This window comes from Hirundo rustica, chromosome 2 (genome assembly GCF_015227805.2).
Source record: "Hirundo rustica isolate bHirRus1 chromosome 2, bHirRus1.pri.v3, whole genome shotgun sequence".
Lineage (NCBI taxonomy): Eukaryota > Metazoa > Chordata > Aves > Passeriformes > Hirundinidae > Hirundo > Hirundo rustica.
The window spans coordinates 77,251,054-77,271,738 of NC_053451.1; the positions used below are offsets into that span (position 1 = coordinate 77,251,054).

The 20,685-nt window shown below is 38.8% G+C and overlaps 1 protein-coding gene across 3 annotated transcripts in view; it reads right to left on the reverse strand.

The window, feature by feature from the left end:
• ABCC4 (ATP binding cassette subfamily C member 4) overlaps positions 1–20,685 on the reverse strand; it is a 141,679-nt gene that overhangs the window by 22,678 nt on the left and 98,316 nt on the right. For 2 of the 3 annotated variants that reach the window (XM_040055754.2, XM_040055755.2), the window contains exons 23-29: positions 19,325–19,435; positions 17,691–17,791; positions 15,378–15,569; positions 11,078–11,233; positions 7,116–7,205; positions 6,466–6,638; positions 98–203 (exon numbers count right to left, since the gene is read on the reverse strand). In XM_040055754.2, the coding sequence (XP_039911688.1) occupies positions 98–203; positions 6,466–6,638; positions 7,116–7,205; positions 11,078–11,233; positions 15,378–15,569; positions 17,691–17,791; positions 19,325–19,435 (929 nt within the window). The remainder of the gene's footprint in view (positions 1–97; positions 204–6,465; positions 6,639–7,115; positions 7,206–11,077; positions 11,234–15,377; positions 15,570–17,690; positions 17,792–19,324; positions 19,436–20,685) is intronic. The other variant, XM_040055756.2, reaches the window with a different exon arrangement.

Genomic DNA, 20,685 nt, shown 5'->3' on the forward strand with positions numbered 1-20,685 from the left:
CTCCTACCCACTTTTGGATCAAAATAAAGAAGAGTCAATAACATTATTCTTCAGGAAAGAAAATGAAAAAAAAAAGTGAAGCAGTTAACTGTCTTACCATAATCCTATCACTGTCAATAATGGTGTTCAAGCGGTGTGCAATGGTCAGCACTGTGCAGTGAGCAAAGGTTTCACGGATGGTCTTTTGAATGAACTCATCTGTTCTGAAACACAGCAAGAGCAATGCAGACAAAAATAAGATGTTTGCACGGATAACTGAATGGCAGGCAGGTTTTATGACTTCATCAAACATGACTGGATGGAAGGAAATATACTTATAAAGTTATCACAGCATTTCTTCCTCTTGTTATACCAGATGACTTGGAGGCGTACCATGAAACATACTCCAATGTCTACTCTTCCATACCTGATGAAGAAAGGGTTTCTTCTTGTAAGTAGAGCATTAGGCTTCGTTTCAGGAGACTAGTTTCTCAGACTTCAATTACAGAAAAGGGAAAATTCTTAGATTCAGATAGTTCTACTGATTTCTACACAAAGAAAACATGTTATTCTCTTTCAAGATTTAGTTTGTGCAAACAGTGAAGAAAAGCTGGTGAAAGTAAATATCCTTCATCGCAAATCATCTGAAGAACAAACACAAGACAGTCTAGAACTAAGGTTCTTGATTTCAAATGCAAAAGAAGATCAATTAGAGGAGATGGTTGGTAAACTAAAATAATACTGGAATAACTCAAGAACTTGAATGCTGAAAAAACCCAAAACTTGAGTACTCTGTAAATCAAAAGCATTAACTGGAATTCACAACCCAAGGAAAGAGAAGATTTCAAGTTATGAGTGAGCCTACTGTGTCAATTAACCACCGCAGAAAAGGACAGCAGAAGGAAACATAAGACTTGTAAAGAATGAAAACTAAGTTAGAGCATAGACACTGAAGTACACGGCTGAAGCAAAAACTGTCACAAATGAAGTTGAGAACTGTGAAAAGGAAACAAAAATATACTGATACACTGATTAAGACACTAGAATGTTCTCTAGCCATATAAACCAGCATTAAGGCAAAAGATGGGCAATAGTCATAGAACTGGAGCTTAGTGAAGTAACTAACGGGACAAGACAAGCATTGACATCACCTAACTTAGAGGACACCAGTCAGGTTTATATGTGGAGATCTCTACAGTCCTCTCTTAAGTCAGTGAAAGGGAAGAGGCATGGCTGCAAGGTGAATCCAAGAACCTGGATTAGGCAGCCATCCAGTGATGAATGCCCTCTAGAGGAACCTGACAACCCACACTGCACAGGCAGCCTTGGGTCCCAACAGCCAGGCCTTGTGAATACTCACATATTGTCCACCAGCCTTCAAAAAAAACCCCAAAAGACAAATGGTAACAATGGAGAAAAAGGAACAGAAACCAAAATTCTCATCCAAGACAGGATGACACAAAGAACTCAAAACAGACTGGTGTTAGTTGCTCCAGCCTAGAAGTGGGGCACTTGAAAGCATGGGCCTCATTTCAAGGATTTCTATTAAAACATGAATTTGTTCTTTTGTATATATGATGACTAGAGAATAATAAAATGGTGCTGATTAGGTTAAAAAAAGACAAAGGAGATATATGAATAAACTATTTAGGCAGACACACTGGCTGCAACCAGTTGCTTGCAAAGCCTTTGTTCTTCAAATTTTTAAAAATAATGGGAAAATAAAATACACAAAAGATTCATAAAACGTAACTTCATCTGATAAAGTAGTAGTCCTTTAGACAGAAGTAGTACTCCACACTGAATCTGTCTGCGTATGATGAGTATCTGGTATCACTTCATGAATTATGCAAAGAGAATTGTTCAGATGCCATTATGCCAGGAGACACAAGCAATAAAAAGTGGACAGATGACTTTGGAAGAACAGGATGACTTAGAGGAATGAAGTAACTATTAAGTTTCCACAGTAGAAAGTACAGCTCATGCTCTGAAGTACAAACATAACTTCTGTTACAAGCTAAGCTGAAGCAATCAGCATGACAAAGGAGAAGACAGATCCTTGCTGATGACAGGAGAATCATCAGAGAGGGAAGACATAAGAGTTAAGTAAGAATTCCATTCATTCTAACTGTTACCTTCATCTGGGGACAGAAACATTTAAATTCAGTCATGAGCTTAAGAGAACTGGGTTCTGGACCACAGTCTGAGAGGCTTGGTCCCTCTGCTCCTACTTCCTAAAAGCAGCTCAAAACAAAGTGGAAAGCAGGTGCTCCTCAAACTCCTTTTGAACAAAGGCCAGTAAGCAATCAGGGAAAGAGGCAGGAGGAGAATGGCCAGGACATGGCCAGGCTCTTTAGTTCTGTGTTATCTCCTTAAGAAAAGGAAGCTGTTCATCATGTTCCACATCACCGCAATACCAGTCCTTTCACCCCAATGTTAATGCATGTCATATTTTTCTGCTCTCTTCTCAGCAATGCTTCAATAACCTAACTACTCTTACTACCAAAAGGAAAAGAAAAAAAAAAAAAAAGCAGGGACATCTATGAAGACACTCACTATGGAAGAGCTTTATAGAGACAGCAGGATGTGTTCTCTGCAATGGCTGAAAGAGCAAAACAGAAACAAAATATTCAATATTTAATACTCCCTAGATCTGTGTAAAGAAAGCCTTTCTCCTTCCTTACAGTCAAGCTCAAGGTAAAGTTTTCTGCAAAGCTACTACAGAAGACGAGAATCACAGCTTACTCAGGAACTTTGATAACAGCTTTACAAAGGGCTTAAAATTATTTGTAACTCAAGTTATTCCTACTGTTTTTGGAGAATGCCTCAGCCTTGAACATCCCTGTCCTCTGCATTCACTTACTGTATCTTTTTTTTATTATACGTCTTCTTTATAGCACTACCTTTTCCTACATTTACAAGAAAAAAACCTCTCATTCTTAGAGAGATAGTATCAAACTATTATCTTAAACAGGTATTTCTTGAACACAAGCTTATCACTAACAAGAAACTGCTGTCCCTATTGTGGGCGTGACAAATGTTCTAAAATGAGAGTACAGAGTAATCAGGAACAGACTTAATAGCTCCATCTTCAAAGATCACAGTACAAGATCTCATGCAGATGTGTCTGCTGACTGACACTTGGCCAGATCCTCCCCAAGGTTCATGGTAGATCTCAGAGCATAGTTTTTGGGACAGCAGGCAGAAGCACCATCACTAACCTCCTGGAGAATCTCACGAAGAAGCTAGGGAAAGCAAGAAAATCTAAAAAGACCAAGAAAAGCAACTGTATACGGAATTATGTGCTGACAGAGTGTATACGTAACAGTTACAGTTAGAAAAGTACCAATGCCTCTTTCTTAGGGCATAAACGGACTCTTAGTGGTGTATACCCACACTGAGCAAGTGTCTAGGCAAATGCCAAGTGATTTCATCAGCCACTTCAGCAGATCAAACCCCATCATCTTTCAGGCACATTAAAAACCAAAGATGCAACCTGAATACCAAAACCAGGGCTCCTGGATGACAAAAACTCAATCCTAATCTGATTATACAAATATGGGAACCATGATACTCCCTCCTGCAAGGAACAATACAATAAGAAAGCACAAAATGGTGGTATAGCTGCCCCACAGGCACCACAGGTTGAGGATCTAACACCAAGTTTCCCAGCAACCCAAGATCTGGTGTAACCTGAATTAGTTGACTGTGTAAAAAGAAAACTATCTAAAGAGGAAGAATAAATATTATCTGAATGAGAAGCAACCAAGCTACTGAAAGGAAAACTGGGTAAGTCATTATCTTCTGTGTAATGTCCTGGGATTGTCCTGAAAGCGTATCTCACACTACACAGTTCCTGAGAGGCTTAGATAACTTCTCCAAAAGAGAAAGAGTTACAGATAGCAGTTAGATGTAATAAAAGGTTAAACCGTTGTACAAGGTTAAGATGGTTAATGAACTGAACTATGTGCAATGGCTGTTTTTACCAGACTCAATGAACAGCCAATGTAAAAAGATGGCAGTGGTTTGCTCACCTAAAGTTTTATTCTCTATAAGCAAAAATACGAATTAACACAATTAAAATAAATTCAGTACTTTTAAACAGTCTCAGTTACTAATGATTTTTTTTTTTCTGTGTATCACCAAAACAACTACATGAAGATTTTCAGCTCTTCTGCTTCAGATTTCATACAACTTTCCAGAACAGTTCAACTGCTTTAAAACCAGACTATTCTTCAGGGTGAGAATGGACCAAGAAGATAAAATCAAATTAAAGGTCTGTCAGTCATCACATAATCATGCAGGTAGTCTGACTTAGGGCAACCTTCTTTATGGCAAGCTCCTCCTCCCCCCACAAAAGCACTCACACCTCTGCCACATGCAGAGCAGGTGACATCTATGAGGAGCAAGTCTGGGAATAAGGGGACATAAAGGAGCCAGAACATATGAAGAGGAAGGAGAATGATTTTAAAATTCCCTTCCCTTCACTCCCAGTAGCAGATAAGAATGGCCTAGCTGAACTGAAATGTGGTGGGGAGTCCCCACAGTCCCCTGGGGAAGGTACAGCGCCCATATCTGACCCCGCATCCACTGCCTCACGTCACCTCACCCCTCCTTCTCTTCCTGCCACCCCTACCCCCTGCCTTCTCACACCTGTTTCCAGGCTGAACTGCAGAAGGGACATGATGGCCACAGCAGTTGAGGCTGCTGAGAAAGAGAGAGATCAAGAGCCTCAAAAGCAAACAAAAAAAAAGAAAAGTATCTCCAGAGGCAGCAGCAGCTCGCCATGGTCTCCCATCGCAGGTGCTCGGTCTGATGGGTGCTTGCTGCCAGGTGAGAGACAAGGGTGCCAGGTATGGGGGTTGTGCATCAGAAGAGGAGGAGGTTTTCCTTACACGCCAAAAATGCCTCCCTAACTGTTCAGTTAAGCAACCCACATCAGCATTTCCTGATGATCATCCTATCAGATTGCACAGCTAAAAAATACTTGGCTCTAGTTATACCAACACATTAAGGAAAAGGTAATAATGACTGTAATGCAAACTGAATTCAAAGAAGAAGTTCCAAGTTATTATTTGTATTGTTATGCCTAGAGTTGATACAAACAAACATTTACCTTATTATAATATATATTGCAGCTCACATTAATCTAGATCAATTAAATGGATAGTGCAAGTTGTGAATACACATGTGAGATGCCAAAAGAGGGAGGATGAGTAAGATGGTATTAAATTTCCACACCTATGATTAATCATAGTTAATCTATCAGAGTTCAGCCAGCCAAAAATAAACTAAGAGTAAGGAAAGGAAAGAAAAAAAAAAAAAAAAACAAAAAACGCAAAAAAAAAAAAAAAAAAGGAAAAAAAAAGAGAGAGAACCTCTGGGAAGGGAATGTACTCCTTTAAAGATTTTGGAAATATACTGTCAGCTGAACTGTAAAGCTACCCCAGTGGCACCACTTCTTCCCCAAGAAGATGTTAGAAAAATGAGTCACGCCCAGATGACATACAAAATCCTTAATGCATCTGTTTGAGGGACTTGCTGTGTTATTGTCCTCTTTGGACTTTTGAGTTCTCCCTCAAGCCATAGTTTGTTGGAACTATATATTCAGCTCAGACTAATTGATGCAGTACGTTTGCAGTATTGTTTCCAAAATATTTCCACCAGCGCTTCAAATGTTTCAGAAATTAACAGTGGGGGTACTTAGCTATTGGAACAATTTAACAAGGATATTCATTGAAATTTTTTTTGCTGTTGAGGTTGGATGTTCTTCTAGAAGTACACTCTAGTTCAAACAGGAATGAGTTCAGGAAAGTTCTGCTGGCCTGAGTTATACAAGACAGAATAACGAATAAATGAATCCATCCTGTAGACTTAAACATCTCCAAATCTGTTTTGCAATTCCCGTAGTGTTTAGGACAGCTTACCTTCTGCCCCTGCCCCTACTTTACCTCCAACTTACCACACCAGCATCTGAGCCATCTGAAAGGACAGTATCTCATAACCAGAAGTATCTGGTTTTGCTTACAGCCATTTTTCACCTTTCTAGTTTCAGGGAGTTTTGGGAGTGAGATGAATTAAATCTTTTCTATTTATTTATTTATTTCCAACAAACATTTCTTCCCAGAAGTGAACAGAACTCAACTTGTTTCAAGGCTATTCTGATCCTACAGAGATGCATTTTCAAGAACATTCTTGTCTTCTACTCTATGGCTGCAGGACAAATAAACTTTGAATATTAATTTCCCTGCTCTATGGAATGCACTGAAATTAGGGATCTTTTGAGTGCTTAGTTTATATCATCTGCTCCACAGCCAAAGCTCAATCATCCCATTTTGAACAGACAAAAATGATGGTATCCTCAAAAACATAAAACAGCAATACAAACGACATGAAATATAAAGCATTTAAGTTCATCTCTACAGCCAGGATGAACATATTAGAAGAGAAACCAGCTCATTTTAGTATGACAGATTTTGTTTTTACCTTGGGTCCACATTTGCTGTTGCTTCATCAATGATAAGAATACGATTTTTTTTTAGAACTGCTCTGGCAAGACACACCAGCTGTCTCTGACCAACACTAAAATTAGATCCAGATTCTGCCAGCTGTGTCTCCATTTTGTTGGGCAGATCTTCCACAACCTCCTTCAGTTGCACCTGTTGACATGTCAACATATTGTAGGATGAGTAACTCTCTTTTAAATCAGCTATTGTGTGTCTGATGACACAACAATAAGTATGCAAGGTTTGCCTTTTATATACTGACACAAAATGAGTAAGTGCCAAGTTGGATTACAGAGTGTGTCAGTTATTAGAATTCTGAAAACATTAAAGCACATTGTTAAGAATCTATTAATGTTCATTAAAACCAAGATATGAATCAAAATATAACCACAGGATCATCCCAAAGGATAATTTTTTCATAAAAGACTTATATAACCACATATACATCTGCACACACATGCACACACACATACACAAATGCACATGTGATTGTCTACCTTTTTCCATCAACAGCTATACCTTTATCAAACCTGGTGAAAACATCTAAAACATAACACACACAAGCACTGTAATGTAATTGTTAAGTGGATTTTAAATACCAGATGTACATTATTAGACTTAGTAAGTCACCTCTTCCAAGGCGTTCCACAGCTCTTCATCGGTGTATTCATTGAAAGGATCTAAGTTTTTCCTCATAGTTCCAGTAAATAAAACAGGCTCCTGAAACCCAGTAAAATCAGCATTCCATTATAAATACAGGTTTTACAATGCAATAGTTAATTTAGTGATAATCACAGGCAACCTATATCAACAATAGCAGAGAAATTTCCAACAACAAGCTATGATTTTTGAAATGAAAAGGTGTCTATTACAACTGCATGCTTAAGGGGGATGTGGGGGGGGAGGCAAGTGTTCAACTACTCTGTATGAAGATAATTTACCAAACAGGACAGGTCTGTTTGTAAATTGCTGTACACAGTTATGTTGGTACTTAAATGGGCATTTACATGCCACTGTTCTGATGCCACTACCTATATATATACACTTACATGAAATTGTTGCTATCCTCGTGGTATTGTTAATGAAAACCAACAACTAGCACTGTCAATGAGCTCACACTCCTAAATTACTTTTGGGCAGTTTTGAAAACCTGTTTTTGAAGTACATAAACCAGAGAGGAATCAAAGAGCTCACAATGCCTTTCTGGTTTTCCTTGTGTGTTTGGCCGTGGGTTTGTCTTTTTTTCATTTCATACCATGAAAGCCTTTCCATTTTACCATCAGGGCTAAGCTTTCACCACTTAAAACCTAAACACATTGAAGTTTATCTATACTGCCACAGCACCAAAGCAAACTTACTTAGAACTGGAGCACTGCTGGGCAAAGCTCTCACTCAAAATACACCAGGGAGTCAAATTAGTACCTTCTCCCATTCAGGTATCAATGTGGGTTTACCTGTGGTCGAAGCAAGTTTTGTTCTACTTCAATTCCCAGTCAGAGCAGTAACAGATAATTAATCGAACTGGCACAAATCAAACCACACTGAAACATCACAACTTTTGGTTCAGAACTCCTTAAGCAAAAGACCAGTACTCAGTAATGTGAGTTGCCAGACCTGAGAGTCATGCATTAACACGACTTAAGGGCTAAACTCATCTTAATACAACACACAAAGACAAAAACAAGTCAAAAGCTGTAACAATCCTAATCATAAATGGAGACTATTCATCATGTTGTCAGTCTTCTTTAAATCAGGGACATTTTAGGCAAAATGTGTTAATGCGTTCTTTTTTTTTTTCTTTTCTTTCTCCCCTAGGAAATAAAATCTAACTTACACTGGGTAACTTCAGCTTACTCTGAGATTAACTTGTCATGACTTTCTCCCCATCCAACCCTAGTGATGCCCACCTCCAAAGGACTGCAGCAAACCAAAAGAGAATTCAGATCTCAACCCTTTTATTGTCTTTTAATTTCTAAACCATCTGAGTGCTATAAAAGAATTTAAACGGATGGAACATGACATAAGCAATATAAAAGAAGATATACACTTCTTGATGTAGCATGCCAATTATTTGAAAGTATCTGCTGCAATAGCAGTATCATTAAAAACCTGCTGAATGAGCAAAAGGGCTTAACACAAAACATTTCCAGGCCAAAAAAACCCCCCAGTTTTCTTCAAAAACACCTAGAAACTAATTTGTTTAACAATACATATTTAGTGCACCATTTGGTGGATTTTGAAGGTATTGTTACATTTATTTTCCTTTTCAATCCATTTCTATAGGCTGGCAGAAGAAGAGGCTGAACCTATAAAGTGTTCATAACTATTATAAAAGTCCTAACAACAGACATGCACTGCAACAGAAGATAAGGATATTTTTAATTACCATTTCTGACACAGATTGTTTTTTAAAACAGTCTGGTTTATGAGAGGAAAGCAGTAAGACTAACCTGTAAATAATTGTTATAAAAATGCTTGCAGTCAGAGAGGCAGACAACATTTGCATAGAAAAGATTTACAAACACAACCTTTACACAGCTCCATCCAAGCAAGCAATTAGAAGCCTAAGCACATTTTTATTTCTCCAGGTAGGTATTTAAACTCACACGCAGGGAAACTTCAGTCTTGCCTCATCACTCTCTAGGAATGGTTCTGTTTAGCATGTTTTATGTTGCAATTCTAATAAGCATCTCTCTCTCTGGTTTTTCAGCTACCCACATAATTATGAAGGTATTTGCTGTAAAATAACAACCTGATGTTACATTGCTGTTCCTATTATTGACACTACTATTAGCACAGTACAAGATAATGCCTATCATACACTTTACCATGGCAGAAACCTGATTCCAAACCCTCCTTCCTCCTCTTCTTCGTACAACCACTTCATAGTTTTGCATAATTTTAGTAGAAACAGCCTTCCCTTAAAAAAAACCAAACATGCTACCAGCTAGCCTTTGGACACTCAAAACTTCTGGGCCAATGATGCAAACCTCATATAAACTTGACAAAATTCATAGAGTTCCACTGTTTTAATCCAGTGGAAAAAAAACTCACTAAATGAAGTGAACTTGGAGCATTTGTATCATTCAACTTGTAGAAACTGTATTTGACCTGCAGTTTTCCTGTCTCAATATCCTATTTTGTTCAACTGGGCTGAATTCTTCAAAATCACCCACAACAGCTATGGGCAAGGCTTTCAAAAAGCAGTAGACCTTGAATGAACTGATGATCATCTGCTTTCACGAGAAAGGAATGCTACACACAAACAAAAAAATTGAATTCAAATCCATATAAAGTTCTCTTTACATACAAAAGATGACTAGTTCCAGTGAGTACTGCAATAACAAAGCCTACAGCATGTAGAAACAAACAACATTCTGCATTAGGCAACAATCCAATTGCTGGGGAAGTACCTATTTTTTAATTTATGTTTTTTCAATAGCATACCTGTTTCTTTTTGACTTCTATTCTTCGAGGAAAAAAAGCCTCATTACCATTTGTATTAGATTCTCAACTTAAAGAAAATAATACACTGACTGCCACCCTGCCAACAGGCTAGCACACATTCAGACATAACTCTAAATATAGATTCTTTTACAAAACAGAGAGATCTGAGAAATAATGCTAAATATGGCAAAAAAAGTTCCTCTGGTTTATAGTCCACTCTTCACTCTTCCTGCTACAAGTGTAGATAAACCACTTTCCAAAATATGACTTCACATTTGCAGCATACGAGCTTTTCACTTTTTCTCCCTATTAACTGGAGAGGAAATGCCCACAGAAGAGACCAGAGCTGTCATGAAACTGTAACATGCACAGGCTTTGCCTTCTAAGTTTTAAGGTTATACATGTATACTGATACAATGTCTCATGAAAGTAAGACTAAGAGAGAAGACCTGTGACCTACGGGATTTCTTTAAACAGCCTTTCTTCTACTCCAGCATGAGAAATGAGGCTATTTCCAACACTGCCTTATGGGATTTTTTCCCTGCACTGCAGCCTTTCTTGCATTCAGCTTCTAAAATTCATCAAGCTTTATTTATTATGGGTCATAATGATCTACTCTTTAGTCTGTTCCCCCGGTCTTCTCCTGCCCAACTTCCCCAAATAATGCAAAAGCTGATAGCTCACTTTTAGGCAGCACATTCGCTCTTTCTAAATCCAGCAACAGTGTGTTTGTACAGAGGTGACTAGAGAGGTGAAAGTGGTCCTTCCAAGTTCCTTATTAAGGAAGCTTCAGGCAATGCATCAGGCAGGACTTGCTGCCAAAGGATCAAGTGACTTCAGAGGACTGCTGAAGATGGGTATATACTTACCGGATTTTCTCTGCTTTTCCCCAGACTATGGGAGGACAGCATACAGCTAACACACAGATATTCCAAAGGAACAGACAGGGTACAAAACTAGGAAAAAAATGCTCCCCAGAATTGATTCTGTTTATCTTAAAATAATCACGACCTTACTCAAGTAAGAGTATGCCTTGCTACAGTTTCTGTGTCTGCTGCATACAGGGGAGCATATCCCAGCAAAGCACTTTAAACACTACTGTATTACATTCAAAACACCCATGGCAAACCAAGTCACTCTCTTACTTGAGGTATAATCGAAATTTTCTTCCGCAAGTCATGGAGTCCCAGCTCTGATGTCAAGTACTTATCAATCCAAATCCTTCCTTCAGGTTCTGCCAGGCGAAAGAGGGCTGCTATCAGAGAGCTTTTCCCAGCTCCAGTTCTTCCCACTATTCCAACCTACGGAGCAAGCCAAGCCTGTACAATTAAACTGTGAGCTTTTCAGGATAAATTAATATGTTGAGTAACACTTTTACAGCCACAGGATTTACCGTAGAACATGCACCAAATAAAACTTCTTTGTAATTAACATTCTTCCAAGAGGAAACATTCTCTCCCCTTAAATCAGTTTGGATTCAGGTGACATTCGTATACACGACAATTTCTTGGATCACATTCAAAGGTGAATGATTTCCCCTTGCTGTGTGGTGTCTTATTGTGTAAACAAGATGAAGTGGCTCAATGCATACAGTAATGTGATTCAAGGCTGCTAATTTTTATACTAAACCTGGTTTAGTGGGTGATGTTAGGAAAATCATTTCAGGCACGCAGCTACTACTCAACCCCAAAAAGGACTCCCATAAAGCACTCTGGGAACAATGTATTCCCAATTTAAATAACTGAGACTGATTTTGGTTAGTTATGGTTAAGGTGAAGGACTTTAAAGTAGCACAATTATAAACTTATTATCCATACTTCAGACATCTTCAACAAGTATTGAAACTACAAGGCCATGACATCAAGCTGAAATTCCTTTTCAAACAGAAGAAACAGCAAATAATAAAATCACAGAGATTCAGGGTTCTTTTTGCTCCCAAAGAAAAAGTGGAAGACATATGCAGTGTGAAAAAAAAAAGAAACCTTTCAGAAAAAAAAGAGACAATGAAAAACATGGGATTGATAACTTTAATGTCAAGGGGCTAAGACCTACACATTTTTATTTTTTTTTTTTTTAATTTAATGCTGTATTTGAGTAAAGGATTCTTAGAGAAACACAGTGTACAGTAATCAACTGTATCAGAGAAGATAATCGGTGTGACCCTCTACACAGATCTGATCTGGCAGAATTTGTTATTTTCTGCATTCTGTTCTAATCCCAATGTTGCCCCCCCCCCCCCAAAAAAAAAAATTAAAAAAAATCAGCACACAGGAAAAAGTTCGGAAAGTGCAACACAAAATTAATATGGGTTGGAGATACTGATTTGAAGGGAAGGATTTATGAGGATTGAACATGTATAATATGGTGTGCTGAAGTGATTGCGGTGCAGAAAGGAGGGGAGGAAGAAAGATGAAAACCTTCATGAGTATACGTACAGACACCAGAGGGCAATTACCCACTGCCTGAGACTCACATGTATGCAGCAATGACTGCTGAAATGAAATTCAGGACAGGAAACTGCATCAAAGTGCAAGGAGAAACTTTCAGTCAGAGATACTAAGTTCAGACAAAACAGCAGCGCCCACATTTGATGAAAAACACACAACACACTAAAAAAGTACACTTCAAGGAGCAGCTTATGCTGCCTAATCTAAAAGGTATTTTCTACTTCTACATTCTGATTCAACAATTTCATCCAACCATTCATTATTGTACTATTATATATAAACTTCTTAACATTTCTACAGCGCTTATTAATATACAGACTAATTTAAGCAAATCTGTTACAATAAATGATAAAATGTCTAGTACTCTAAATTATATCAGTGAAACAATAGAAAAATAGTTTTGAATAGATAAACTACAGCTCAGAAAGAAAATGATGAATAGAGAAAACAGACAACCAGAGTTGTGAAAACGAAAGTTCAATTACTGCTCTGCAAATGTCAATATAAAGTATTGTATCAATGATATAAAAGAAAAAAAAAATACATTGATACTTAAAATAAAAATGCAGCTGCTCTGCATATTGTCAAAATTCCACTTTCAGTTTGGCATCAAATGAAAGGACTATGTTCTTCAACATTTAGAAGAATCTATTTGCATCTTTGGTCCAATTGACTACAGGCTGCTGAAAATTGACTGGAATTTGAAACAGCTCTCAGTGTACACATTATCCATTTTTTAAATGCATTTTATTCTTCAGAGGCCCACACTCACAGCCAGTGCAAATACAGCACCAGTCTGCATATGGAAGTGCCACCTATCAGGAATCCCACGGCCAGGATTGTGCTGCCTGATACAAGCCATGTGCACACACACGAGTACACCTGCTACGCTGGGCTCATCATTACTCAAGCGTCACTTGTACTCCACAGCAGAGCTGTACAAAAACCGTGAGATTTACAGCATGTCAGCTACTCCACTGAAACTGCCCATGTCTTTGTTATCCTTCAGGCAGCCTCCCTTTCACGGTAGGTTGTGGGAGCACAGCTGCCATGCCGTAAATCTCCACGTGCACCTTCCTAACTTCTTCATGTAGCCCGCAGAGCCAGGAGCTGTCAGGAAAAGGTGCATTTAACAATATGTTAGCCAATAAGCGTTCATGAGCTCCCTGAAACAAAGACAGTGGTGTGTAAAACCCAGTGCTACACGTGCTAACCTTGCCCTGCTGCAGCTATAGTAGCAGAGGAGGTTAACCACTGCCAGCTACTGGCACAGCAGTTTGCGTCTCCCTGGTCTGTCTCTGTCAGACCACATTACTTTAGCAAAGATGTTTCAAACACAGGGTCTTTCCTAGCCTGCCTCGACTGTAGGGAAACAATGCCAAAAAAACAGATCAGAGGAGACCTTAACCCATGAGTGATTTGCTAGCTATCACCTCCTTCATTCTTACTGTATCCACAGCTTCCCAAACTGGGCCCTGGGGTGGCTACTAGAAAAATTACAAGCACAGCAGAAGCCTAAACTCACTCCTGCTGCCAGTGGTACTGCAGCCACCAGAAGTCTCTATAGGCCAGGGGCCTGACCAGGTATAAGAATTCTCAATGACAGGAGCATGGGCAGAATCCCTAACAGATCTGGAAATCCGGTTCTGAAGAAGATGCTTCTCCATCATTAAAACCAACGTAAGGAGGAGAGGTGCTTGGGAGATTTATTTTACACAGTGGCAGCCTACTGCAGTACTGTGCAAAAAATCATAGCAAGCAAACACAAAAGTTCTTGGCAATAGTTTCAAGCTGGGCAAATTCAAGATGATGAAATCACAACATAACTGCTCAGCAAAAATAAATACCCCTAGTCATCCCTCCTTCTCCTGCCCCCACCACCAAAGACTGAGTCATGCACTGCTAGTATCTCTTGCTTCGTTTTTAATTTTATTCCTGTCTCTCACTGAGAAATACAGAACTTTTTGCCTATATTGGAGTGACATGTAACAGCTAAGGAGACAGCCCACATGGCTCTTCTTCTCAAGAGACCATTTTTAATGCATTCTCAGATCATACCAGAAAATCAGCTCAATGTAGCAAAGTCCGGTAGAATTTTTGTAACGTGCGTGTTATTAACAGGTCCATTAGAGGAAATGAACGGGTGTGGAACTGAACAGAAAAGCCTGTTAAAAAGGAGGCAAGGGCAAGGACTTAGAGTAGAGTTTAACCAGCCTCCTAGGGAAGACCTCCTAATCAAAAAAGCACAACTGCATTTGAAATGTAGCAAAGCACAAATTAACAGTTCAGGGCTCTAATTTAGCTCTGTCTATGGGGGAGATCTCCCCGGCAGCACTCTTTCATGAGGGATAGTGTCAAAACTGGGGAGGAGGAATCAAATTTGCAGAGGAGGAAGAGGTCTATTTCTATGTTTCTTTTGGCTAGCTATCTAATTAATGACAAGAGTTAATTGGATTGGTAGCCAAAAGGAACTGAAGTAAAATCCCAAATTACAAATTCTGCAACTGATTTGTATTTCTTTCTTCTGTCTTCCATTTTGGGCTCAGTGCAAGGGCATGTACATTCCTTATTTTCCATTAGTTTGTTGCTGTCGACATACTTGATCCCAATTATGTTCCCTCTGTTGAATCCACAGTTTCCTATAGAAGCTCCGTTTGCTTTGGATTTGAACAAACACTTGGGCTTGGCTGGTTTTTTCAATGTTTGCGACTTCCTAAAGAATCTCAGATTTTTTTAAGGAAATTATCTGGTCTGTTTAATTCTTTGTTTTGACATACTGAAGCATCATGTTCCCAGACAAATTTATGCTACACTTACAGGAAATAAATAGGCTATATCTTCTGTTATTAAATATAACTAAAGCTTTTTTCTTTGTAAGAAAAGCTACTATCTTCCTAACATCCACGTATTTTATAATGCATTTCTAGCATGTCGCTTCTTGTCAACTCATGTTCTATGCTTAACTTCTGTGAATATCCAAAGGCAGCCATATACATACCTTTTCTTTTGGTTTAATTAAAACAGACAAATGCCTTAAAACCAATGGTCCATCTAGACTGTAAGTGAAGTTAACATTCTCAAATGCTATCATTCCTTGGTTAGGCCATTCTGGTGGTGGATGTTTGTTGGTCTCCCAAGGAGCTTCTTTTTCAAGTTCTGTGTACTCCATCACTCTTTCTACTGATATCATCTAAGGGGAGGAAAGAAGACATAGGTATATGAACTTCACTCCATGGCATACAGCAAATACTGCATGCATAAATACATGTGTGTTTATTTTTACCATAGAGATTCAATGCAAATTACTCCATGGTTTTTCTTTTAAACACAGGTAAGAGTATTTGGAGCCATTTCTTTATACAACTAAAAAAGTGGATAGAATGCATCTCATGTCCTACTACAGATCCAGATGTCTCATGATACATAAAGCCATTCATAAGCATTTCTCATTAGTAGGATTAATTACAAACCTAAATACGTGCATAAGTTTTAAGAAAATTAAGCTAAGAGAGTTGTCTGTCAGTCTTGACTAAGATGACACCAATCTACTGTGTGTTGGAAAGACAAAATTGGAAATGAAACTGCCAAATGAACTACAGGCAGACACAGGAATTAGTTCAACTCCTCGCCCTGCACAGGACAATCCCCAAAAAAATCCTACCATGTGCCTGAGAGCATTGTCCAAATGCTTCTTGAAGTCTGGCAGACGTGATGCCGGTCCGCTTCCCTGGGGAGCCTGTTCCAGTGCCCAGCCACCCTCTGGGTGAAGAACCTTTTTCTAGTATTCAACCTAAACCTCCCCTGACACAACTTCAGGCCATTCCCTCGGGTCCTGTCACTGTCACCATAGAGAAGAAATCAGTGTCTGCCCCTCCTCTTCCCCTCATGAGGAAGTTGTAGACCACAAAGAGATCTCCCCTCAGTCTCCTCCAGGCTGAACAGACCAAGTGACCTCAGCCACTGCTCATAAGGCTTTCCCTCCAGATCCCTCTCCATCCTCATGACCATCCTTTGGACACTCTCCAATAGCCTCATTTTGCACTGTGTTGCCCAAAACTGCACACAGAACTGAAAACAAGGGTGCAACACCCCTGAATAGAGTGTGACAATCACTTCCCTTCACCAGCTAGCAACAGAATGGAGATGAAATGCCCTTGCCTCCCCCTGGGGCAGTCACCCTTCAATAACAAGGGATTTTTGGTGCATGTCAAAGAAGTTGACGCTAATCATAGTTCCATAAAATGATCAGCATTTCACATCAAAGCCAGGTTAGCGAATGGCCTTTCTCTTTCAAGGTATTTCTGAGTCACAGCCTCCAAGAAAGCAACTCAGTATAGGTGACGCTCCCACAGACAATTCCAAAACGTCCCCAATGATATGAAAAAGCCTGAAAGCTTTCTTCCCATTTCTCAGAATATCTGTCGCCACAGTTTACTGGTGTGTGAAAAATGCACCGAAAAAGCAATGCGGTAGCAAAAAATAACTTCAATTTCATTATTATCATTATAATTATTATTATTATTATCATTAAGCATGGCTTTGTAACTTCTACAAAAGGACTACACCTATTTCCTAGCCTATGTACAGCAAACTGTAATTACGAGTAATGTCAGTTGCCAACACAACAAAATAAAATCCCAGGTTTATGTTTAGCACTTTTTTTTTTAACAATCTATTTTTCTTATGTATTACCTTAAGAAAGTAGACAGGCAAATAGAACATGCTAGTAAATACTGCAAATTGGTCAAAGGCATTTTATATTACATATTTTAGAAAACACACAAGCTTCTCAGCTGAATATAAGCAAACACTTTCTCATGTCTTAACTCAGAATGAATCAAAAAGTTATCAGCCTTTGCAATGGAGTAACTCTAAAATTGCCATGAGGGATATAAATAAAATTTTAAAGTGCAATAATAAATAACAATAAATTATAAATACCAAATATAAAAATATGATTTAAAATCCTCCTTATAGAAATTGCTTCATTTATTGCAACTTTAGCAAGTTGCAATGCAATTGTCTACACTGTAACTAGACAGTCTCCCTTCTGCTGTAAAGGGAGATTGTAAAACCTCCTAAATGAATGGAGGACAATCCCTGGGCACAATTCATCTCAACAAACATTTAAAATCAGTCAGACAAATTACAACCTCAAATAAGTTATTTTTCCTCATGACTGCAGAGTGGTGCCTCAATTGCTTGCTAAGGTATTAATATCCTAAGTTAATTAAGAAGAATCTCATCCTTAAGGCTTTACAGCACAAGCATGAAAGGAACCATGAGGGGAAAAGGAAGAAATAAACATTACCAGGTTTTCAACTTCAGCACTTTGTCTAACACCCCACTGGAATGTTCCCATGAGGGTGATTGCATAGGAGAGTGCCAAACCAACCTGCCCCGCACTCAGAGCTGCAGAAGAAAGGAAAATGAGACTCAAATAGGTACATTGTAATTACACAAAATCTCAGTTAAGTTCTCTTTCATTAGGTTACTTACATGATGGAAGCATCACAGCCAGAATTTTATTTGGTTATGCGCTACTTGCTATCTGTGCAATGAGCAGCTCCAGGCAGAACAGCTACTTGCTGCATTTTTGGGGTACATTTTGGAAACATTTTGACAAGATAATCCAAATTCTCCTTGGCCTGGCGTTTATCCAAAAACTGAGGTTCAGTCTTAAGACCATACTTACATAGACTGTAAGGGTTATCCCTGTCTGGCTGAGCATTAGTTAACTCTTCACTTTTTCCTACAGAAATTAGATAAAGCCCTAAACCTCAGCAAAAAATTGTGTAAAATTATTTCAAAATAAGTTATGGACATTTACATACTTTGTACTCTTATAAGTACTCTTTGTACAGTACTTTGTATAAGAGTACTTTGTACTCTTATAAGCAATCAGATAAAGTAACAGGATAGAATATTTCTTCCCCTGTTTAATATTTATTCCCCTGTTTATAAAACATTTACTGTGTTTGGTGGGTCTACTCTCAGAAAATAAACATATTCTGTCTGCCTCAATATTAAGCATGATTGTACTCTGACTTACTTCAGCTTTATCCTAACATAGTCCTATGGACTTCAACAGAACTACTCTTTGTCCACAGGCAAGGAAAGATTCAGGACCATTGTTTTGACTTGTCTTTTTGCATTCTACTAACATCAAACCTAGATCAGAATTTGCAGTTGTGCAGCAGAGTGTTCAAATTTTAAAATACATGTGCACATACAAAACTTATCCAAAGAAAAAAGAAAAGAAACAAAACCAGCAAATTAGCACCAATTTTCACGTCCGAGATAATTACTTCTTCCTTCATGTTTTAGATGACTATCTCATTCTAGTACATCTAACCCAATTACATCCTGCATGATGCATACACTAATGACAGCTCATGAGTGACAGTGAACATAAAATGTATTATTATGAGGCAATTTTCCTTCTGGAACTGGCATATCCCACTGATCCAAGATATGAGAAGAGTATCCCTAGGAACTTTAGCTTGCCTTTTGACCTACTGTGCCATGTACAGAAAGGAAAAACGTTAAGACGCAGCTCCGTGGGTGTTTCAGAATGAAAAGCAAAGCCCTGTAGGCCCGAAAGAGAAAGACAAAGGTAGGGGAAAAAAAGATTTATTTCTTGTTATTGCTCTGAAAGCCAGAATCTCGAAAGAGAAGACTACAGAAGTGCATGTTTGTTTGCACACTTGGGGATGATGACAGATGTATGCCTCAGCCCGGAAGATGTCTGAACTGCCTCCAGTGTACGCAGGAAAGCAGATACAGCCCCAATGCCCTAGACTAAGGAAGAGATCATGATCTAGAAAGAAACATTTAACTTAATTACAGCCTTTAAACAATTAGAAACAGCAACGTATGAAAAAGAATTAGGCACTGCTATACATGGTAATTACTGGGTGAACTTTTTCTAACATATGTACTTACTCTTGGCAAGAAGCAGGGAACCAAAAGCAACCACTATTACAAAAATGGCACAGATGGCATCCAGACGCACAGCAAACCACCTTGAGGTTGTCAAGAAGAGAAACCAGGCCTCTAAAGAGTATTTTACAAAGACAAAAAACCAGTGGATTATTGGAAAAAGTAAGCTGTATAATTATTACTAAATTAATTCATGTTAACAATACAAGTTGTCAAAAAACCCCAGGTGCTGCCACCTTCAAGCGCCTATCTGCATGGACTGATGATGATCAGGATATTGACCCGATTTTTTTTCATTTTCCTGAGGTTTATCTACCTGAAATTTTAGGTAGATAAACTTCAGTTTTCCTGAAACTATCTACTTTAATTTTCACACCAGTAGCAACCACAATAGGAAGAGAAAGAAAAATAGTCAAGGCTCAAAGCACGGTCCACTTATTTTAGAAGGGAAGCCTCTTCTCAACTCCAGTGGACTCAAGAGTCTTACACAAAAAGCGAAAGTAAAACTGCATTTACTGTAGCTGGACTAGAGTCTACAGGTTTTTAGCTAGAACATATCCAACACAACTGTCAGAGCCAAGTTTTTAGAAGGCAGCTGCAGCTAGCTAAGCTCCTGGGGGAGCTACTCAATACAGCCAGTGCAGCTGTACAGAGCTACCCAGATGATTAGATGCACATTTTTTTCTTTGGAGAAGCTCACAGGTAGACATCTCCACTCTGTACTTACACTTGGGTGTGGACAATTTGGTGCTAAATTCCAGGCAGATATGCTACAGTACAAGACACAGCACAAAAACACACTGCTATACAGAAGGCAAAGAGTTTGAATCTCCAAAAACAAAAGCACAGTAGCCATAATAAAGCAAGGCATTATTTACTGCTTAGGCTGCACTCAGAGGAATTGTCCCAGTTGCTACCAAGTCACAGCAGAAGGTTACCGTTTCAAACCCTTCTGCCTTGCTTGCCATTACTCCTTGCTAAAGATCACTGTAGTTTCAACTCTTCAGTGTTCCTTAGCCTAGAGGCAGGAAAAATTGAGACTAAAAAAATTCTCCCTTTTTGTAAGACAGCGAGGAAGTAAGTATGGTTTTAAACCTGATCATCTTGGATAGCCAGATTATGGCGCTTTTGCTCCACTGATCCTAATTGTCCAGGGAGGTTAAAGTGCCAGCTTGAGATGGGTCATTTTGCAACCTCCCTAGGCAACAGGGGTCACTGTGCATAAAGAAAGCAATCTGACAATCACAGGAACTAGTAAAGACTCATGGTGGTCTGACGACTCATGGGCTTCCTTATAGAGAGGGGCACTGGAAGGAAGGAAACTTGGGTTTGGTCAAATGTCAGCATGCCTTTTAGATGTTTTT